The sequence below is a fragment of the Suncus etruscus genome, chromosome 1, assembly GCF_024139225.1.
Source record: "Suncus etruscus isolate mSunEtr1 chromosome 1, mSunEtr1.pri.cur, whole genome shotgun sequence".
In the NCBI taxonomy this organism is placed as follows: Eukaryota; Metazoa; Chordata; class Mammalia; order Eulipotyphla; family Soricidae; genus Suncus; species Suncus etruscus.
The window spans coordinates 186,505,050-186,511,944 of record NC_064848.1 but is presented as its reverse complement, the minus strand read 5'-3'; the positions used below and the strand labels follow the sequence as shown (position 1 = coordinate 186,511,944).

The 6,895-nt window shown below is 49.7% G+C and overlaps 1 protein-coding gene across 1 annotated transcript; it reads right to left on the bottom strand.

Moving 5' to 3' along the window:
- Positions 1 to 990: 990 nt before the first annotated feature.
- RPL19 (ribosomal protein L19) lies at positions 991 to 3,666 on the bottom strand. The gene is made up of 5 exons (XM_049781388.1): positions 3,637 to 3,666; positions 2,919 to 3,025; positions 1,923 to 2,166; positions 1,395 to 1,505; positions 991 to 1,202 (listed from the first exon to the last, which is right to left on the bottom strand). Exons 1-5 carry the CDS (start codon positions 3,639 to 3,641, stop codon positions 1,079 to 1,081), a joined length of 591 nt encoding a protein of 196 aa, XP_049637345.1. The 5' UTR covers positions 3,642 to 3,666; the 3' UTR covers positions 991 to 1,078.
- Positions 3,667 to 6,895: the final 3,229 nt, after the last annotated feature.

Genomic DNA, 6,895 nt, shown 5'->3' with positions numbered 1-6,895 from the left:
AATAGTAAGTGTGCAACCCCTCCCCCAAAAAAGGTAAAATAAAACTTTCCTGGGCAGGAGCCCTGGATTTAATAGTCCCGAGTCCCACCAGGAATAAGCTCAAGAGTACTACCAGTTATGGCCAAGTAACAAGGAAAAATCCCCAGCAATTACCAGGACCAGAGCTAGCAGAGCGGATAGGATGTTTCCCTTGTAATTGCCATTGGGTTCCTAGCCCCACTAAGTAATTCCAAAGCAGCTCCATGTGTAGTTCTGGCTCCCCAATCCCTACATCTATTGTGAAAAGGAACAGGGAGGGATTCCTTGTGAAACTGCCCCAAGACCAACAGGCTTTTCCAAAGAAAGTGTATTTATCTAAAACCTATGAAGTTTTTGTACCTTATATAACTCTTGAGGATTGGAGTGATTAGTACAGCAGGTAAGTAATGTGACTTCAGGTTGACTGGGGTCCCTGGTATACTTACCCTATGGTTCCCTGATCCAGTCAGGAGTAATTCCCGAGCATCCTAGATATGGCCCAAATATATAACTGCTCAACTGATAGCTTGTTATACCTCAATCATTTTGGTTGTGCAACTTTGGTCTAAGTTCAGAGACTTAGAACTAGTGGCAATTGAACCCTCCATCCAAGCACCACCCTGGATTTTAAGAGGTAGACTTCAACCCTGGTTCTTGTGCATTGGAAAATGGGAGTGTACCATTTTCTGTTGCCTTTTTTGGGCCACACCTGGCGGCACTCAGTTGTTACTCCTGGCTTTACATTCAGAAATCCTAATAAAAAAAATTCACCCCTGGCAGGCTTGGGATACCATATGGGATGCTGGGGATCCAACCTGCATCCGTTCTGGGTCAGCTGTGTGCAAGGCAAAGGCCCTATCACTGCTCTATAGCTCCAGTCCCTTCTATTGCTTTTCAAAGCAACATGACCAACCCCACAGAGAGCCTGTATTCTCCAACACCCTCACCAATAAGCATAAAGTGGGAGAAGCGCAAAGGCAAAGTCTTGTTTAATTCAATGATCAACAGCAATGGAGCCACTATGTACAGACAAGAAAAGCTGTCTTGTTCCTTGAGCTGTTCATTTCTTGGTCTCCTCCTCCTTGGACAGAGTCTTGATGATTTCCTCCTTCTTTGCCTGGAGACGTTCCTCACGGCGCTTGCGGGCTTCCTTGGTCTTAGACCTGCGGGCCTCAGCCTGGTCACTGATAAAAGAATAAAGATAGAGGTCGGTCTGAGAAAGGATGAGTTGCTGGGGCTACCAGGAGCTCTTGCTCCAAGGGACCTCAGTCCCCCCCCTCCCCCGAGAGACCAGGAGAGTCCTGTTTGTCTAGGACCTCAGAAGAACCTTAGGTCAAGAATTCACCCCATGACAGGAAAACTATAAAGAAACTTACGCCAGGAGCTTCTTGCGGGCCTTGTCTGCCTTCAGCTTGTGGATATGCTCCATGAGAATTCTCTTGTTTTTGAACACGTTTCCCTTCACTTTTAGGTATAAACTGTGATACCTGCAGAGCACAAGAATCAAAGTTGCTCTGAGACCTGTTTGCTTGGCCTTTACTCAAGACCCCTTTTTACTCAAAGCTGTCAGAAACATCTTGACTTTATTCTGTGCTTGATTTTTTTTTTTTGAACTTTAAGCCATTGTGTTCAGAATTCCTCCATGGTTGCCAAGTTTGTTGCAAAACCCATATTTAGTTACACAGCCCCAGATAGGGGGAGAAGGGGCAGGGTAAGACAAAACCTTAAAAGGTCCAAGATACAAGGCAACCCCCAAGGCCAATTACAAAGAGAATTCAACTGCTGAGCACATGCTGTGCATGTAGGAGGCCTATTCACAGCACAGACAAACCCCCAGCACAGCTGGAATGTAGCCCCCAAACCAAAGCAGTTCTCAAAGTTGCCAGAGGTCCAAGGGTGCTTACATGTGGCGGTCAATCTTCTTAGATTCCCGGTATCTCCTGAGCAGCCGGCGCAGAATCCTCATCCTCCTCATCCAGGTCACCTTCTCCGGCATTCTGGCATTGGCAGTACCTTTGCGCTTACCTATGCCCATATGCCGACCCTTGCGGCGTGCCAAAGTATTTTTCCGGCATCGAGCCCGGGAATGGACCGTCACAGGCTTCCGGATTATCAGCCCATCTTTGATCAACTTCCGGATCTGTTGACCTGAGAACACACATAACACCTGATCAAAAAGCTGCACAGTATCTCTGTCCCCTCCCACCAGCCATAACTCCAGCGGATGCCAGGCACACTAATACTCTCGACCCAGCAGGTTTATCCCTAAATTTAGCCAGGAGTAAGCTGAATGTGTCTGTCATATGCCCCGCAGATGAAAATACTGGAAGGCCTAATTAAGAAAAAAAATCTAGTGGGGAAGAGGTCACACCTGATTATGTTCAGAGGAACATATGTAGGACACCAAGGATCACAAGGCAAAGTACCCCTATATTATCTCCTTGACCCTTTCTGAAGTCCTGAATTGTTTCCCTTACCCTCTAGTAGCATATGGAACTAATGAAGGTACTGCAGTTCTTCCTATCAGCTGAGGATTCTTAGGTTTATAGCCCTCATAGACACCCGAAACCAAATTTAGCACAAAACTGAATATACCATTCAAACCCATGGTGAATTATAGTAAGACATTAATAACCACAATAGCAGCTACAATGGACGGGGGTTTTCTCAAAGCCCTTGAAAAGGCATAACAAACTCAGCAAAAAGTATCACTGATAGAACATAGTGGTGGGGATTCCTTCATTACCTATCACCCCAGCTGATGGCAGAACTCCCGGCCACACCATAATCTGTGGCTCTCCCGATTTCTAGGATCTCCCCCTAGCCCCGCGAGAGTATCCGATGTTGTCATGTGGACGAGGGAAAGGGTTCCTTCCTAGGACTATGGATCAAGAACTTACGCGAGTTTGCATTGGCGATTTCATTGGTTTCATTGGGATCCAACCAAACCTTTTTTTTCCCACAGCGCAGGACGCTGGAGGCCAGCCTCTTCTGAAGCCTGAGCATACTGTATGGACAGAGAAAGCAGTCTGAGTGCATGCAACGGCCCACCCGTCCCTTCCCAGCCCTCCAATGGGGACCTAGGGGAATATTTGTACACACCAAGCCCCCTCGGGATGCATCCCTGGGACGGGGTGGCTTTCGCACAAAAATTCAAGTGCGTGTCCAAACTCATATTCATTTCCTCCCATCTTATCATAGCCTCAGCCACTTCGTTTTTTTTTTTTTTTTTTTGTTTAGGGCCACGTTCGGGGCCTTCGGGGGGGACCATATAGGGATCGAATCCGGGCCGGCCATATGCAAGACCAGCGCCCCACCTCGCAGTACTATGGGCCCCAAACCACCTTAATATGATTTAAAGGCAAGATGTGCCGGGACCCAGGGGCTGTGGATCCTCCGCCCGACCCGGCCGGGCCCGCGTGGATGGCGGCCGCCGCTGCAACCGGGCCGCGCGGGCCCGTCCTCTCCTAGGCCCGCTCCCCATCGCCACCAAGCACCGGGAGCTGCAGCTTCAGAGTCTCCCCTGCTTCATCTCTCTCCCACCCGAGCCGCGATGCCGAACCCCGCTGTCCCATCCGCAGCCCCGATCAAGCAAAGCCCGAGACCCGCGGAGCCTACCTCATGGCTGCGGCCGCAGCGGCGAAAGGAAAGAACTCGGCCCGTCTGGGCTCGTCCCATTATCTGTAAAGGGGAGAGCCCATCACCCCGCCCCGCTTTCTCCAGCTCCCTTCGCGGTTCAGTCTTTTCCAAACACTATCATCTTAACGTCACGTCTGTAAAATAATAGAATAATAGAATTCTAAAACCAGGAATTGGGTTTTAAGCGTTAAAACGAAGAAGGTACACCCCTCCGGTTCGGCAAAGTGGTACGGTCCGATCCGCTAGTGCGCATGCGCTGGACGGTGCGCTAGACGGTTATCCGGTCACGTGACCAGGAAGCCGGAAGTCACGCTCCGTGGCGCAGGCGGGATGAAAGCTTTTGCTAGAGTGGCCGCCCAAGAGATGGATGGATGTGAGCTGGGAACGTCGTCAGAAGCCAGCGAGTAATGAAAGCCCATAAGGCGGCAAAAGGAGCTGATTCTTCATTCTTCCTGGCGCTTTGGTAGATCCCTGGAATGCAAATTAGATCATGAGACTTTGCTCCCCTAATCTCGAAATGCCTCACGTTCCTCTGTATGCAATGTTACTATTTCTGTCATCCACTTGTTAAAATCGCCTGAGCTAATATTTGCAACTTAGAAGTTTTTTTTCTTCTTCTGTTGTTGTTGAGTCATACCTTGCAATGCTCGGGAATTACTCCTGGTACCACACTTCATAGATCGAATCCGGGTCTGTGCAAAGGCCCTAACCTGTTGTTATCGCTATAGTCTTCCAAGGATAGATTTAAGCTTGCTAAATCTTTGATGATGCGAACAAGTCACGTTCACAGTGGTTTACAGCTGATACAGAACTTTGATTATAGCAGTCACTTGGGAAGTATTGCAGTGCCTCAACAACAGTTTAGTGTCAGGCCTACATAGGTTTTTATTTCTTTTTACTCAGGAATACACAACACAAAACCAAAAATAAGATTCTGGTGTTGAAGAAAAGTATGATTGTGTTCTGGCTTCAACTCCTTGCGTGGCTTCAGCTGGTCGAACTTTTTACACTTCTAAATAGACCTAAGATCAAAAAGAAGAAAGGCGAGAGGGCTCATATACAACACATATACTTGTATGTGAGATTCTGAGTTTGGTTCTCAGCTTTGCCCACTCCGAAATAAGTGGCTTACAGGTATGTGGCCCACCCTACTGTAGTTAATGTCATCCTCATTTTACAACTGAGCAGAACTTGAAAGTCCAGGTCTTTATAAGAACGAAAAGTATTTCATCTCTGCAAGTATCTTTTTGAGAGGTGAAGATGGGCCACTTCTGGCAGTGCTGGAGGGGCTACCCCTGATTCTATTTAGGTTGCTTGTTAGGATGCCTAGAGTATACTGTGTGGTTCTGGGACTCAAACCTGGTCCTCCAGCATATAAAAAGCACATGCTTCAACCATTGAGCCATCTCTCCATCCTATCTGTGTCTGACTCTTGTGCCAAAGAACACAGTTGCTGGGCTCCATCCTCATTCCCAAAGTGATGTGATCAGAGAAACTACCTAGGAATGGCAAACATGTTTGGCATTATTTTAGTCACTGAAACAAGTCCCCAGTGTTCTTCACTCTGTGGAGCAGTGGAAAGGGTAGTTAGGGAAGGAAGAGGTCCTTTAGTCAGGATTGACCCTTGCAGTTTCCCAAGATACTTTATGGTTTCTTGGGAAACTTCAGCAATCTTGGCCAGAGTGATTGTACAGGAGACCAGGCAGTTGCCTTCTCAGTCAATCCCAGGAACCATATATTCCCCCTGAGCACCACCAGAAACACCAGAAGTGGTCCATGAACCTTTACAGAGCCAGAAGTTAGATCTGAGCACTGTGATATATAGCCCAACTCTCACCCCATCCCCCTAAAGAAAAGCCACACCTGGTGACACTCAGGGTTTACTCCTGGCTATGCGCTCAGAAGTCGCTCCTGACTTGGGGGACCGTATGGGATGCCGGGAATCGAACCAGGTCCGTCCTGGGTCAGCTGCATGCAAGGCAAATGCCCTACCGCTGTGCCACCCATCTAGCCTCAGCAATTCATCTTTTAATTTTATTGCCCATCATCAAGTGACAGACACCATAGTATCTGTAGCCCCATCCTACAGAAAGAGGAAATTGATTTATTTGGGGTCATGCAATCAGAAATAAAAAAGAATTGGAATCAAATTGGCACTAAGACCTTTTACCAGAAATTACTACTCTTCCCTCTATAGATAACGGCAGATGAGGTCCAGGCCTTGGATATTTGTCCCCTGAATGAAGAATGAAGAGGGAAAAATTCTGGGTTAAAGGTTAAAATTCAGTTTGTTTGTTTGTTTGTTTGTTTTTGCTAGACTCTCCCGTTTTGCATTGCCCTACTCCTTTTTCCTCTCTTTTCAAGGACCCAGTTCCATTTCCAAAGGTGTGGGTGAGGTTAGTGGCAGACATCTCTGAGAGTTCTTGTCATTCTTGGAACTCCTTTTGGACATACTGTTCACCGTAGGCGGCGCAGAAGGGGACGGATGAGACCTTTCCATTTGCTTCCAGCGTGGTGGGCCCACTCAAGGCAGAAAGGAGTAAAAAGGTGGATCTCAGGATCTCGGGAAGTTCTGGAAGTTCTATTGACTGACCCAAGCAGGAGTGGAATGTGAAAAGAGCTTGGAGATAGTAGAGGGAGGTGTTGCCAGCCAGTTGCTAACCGGCAGTTCGCCGCCTCCACTACTTGGCCCCCAGTGGTAACTCCAGCCCCCAGGACGAATTTCTACAGGATCCCAGAGGGGGACGTCCTAGGTTTAGGCCCGAAGGGCAAAGCAGGCCTCCCGCGGGCCGGCCATTGTCTGGGGCTTGGCCCGCAGAAGGGGCTGCAGGGGGCGTGGCCAGGGAGATGGAAGGCGGGGCCGGTGTGCGGAGGGGCTGCAGGGGGCGTGGCCGGAGGAGAAAGGCTGCGGAGGCGGGGCCAGCTGGGGAGTGAAAGGCGGGGCTGGCGAGCCAAGGGGCTGAGGGGGCGTGGCCAGAGAGAGATGGAAGACGGGGTCGGTGTGCGGAGGGGCTGCAGGGGGCGTGGCCTGCAGAGGAAGGCTGCGGGGGCGGGGCCAGCGAGCCGAGGGGCCTGGGGGCGTGGCAAGGGAGATGAAGGCGGGGCCGGCGTGCGGAGGGACCTCAGGGGGCGTGGCCAGGAAAATATAGGAGGCGTGGCCAGCGGGAGTTAGGAGGCAGGGCCGGTGAGCCGAGGGGCGTGGTTTATTGACAGCTTCGGCGTGTCCGGGGCGTGTCCT

What these genes read in the sequence shown, in the direction of transcription:
- RPL19 (XM_049781388.1), bottom strand. An exon ending in AATCGCCAATGCAAACTCGC is followed by an intron (nt 2,167 to 2,918) that starts GTAAGTTCTTGA and finishes GTGTGTTCTCAG; the next exon opens with GTCAACAGATCCGGAAGTTG. An exon ending in GCCCGCAAGAAGCTCCTGGC is followed by an intron (nt 1,203 to 1,394) that starts GTAAGTTTCTTT and finishes TTCTTTTATCAG; the next exon opens with TGACCAGGCTGAGGCCCGCA.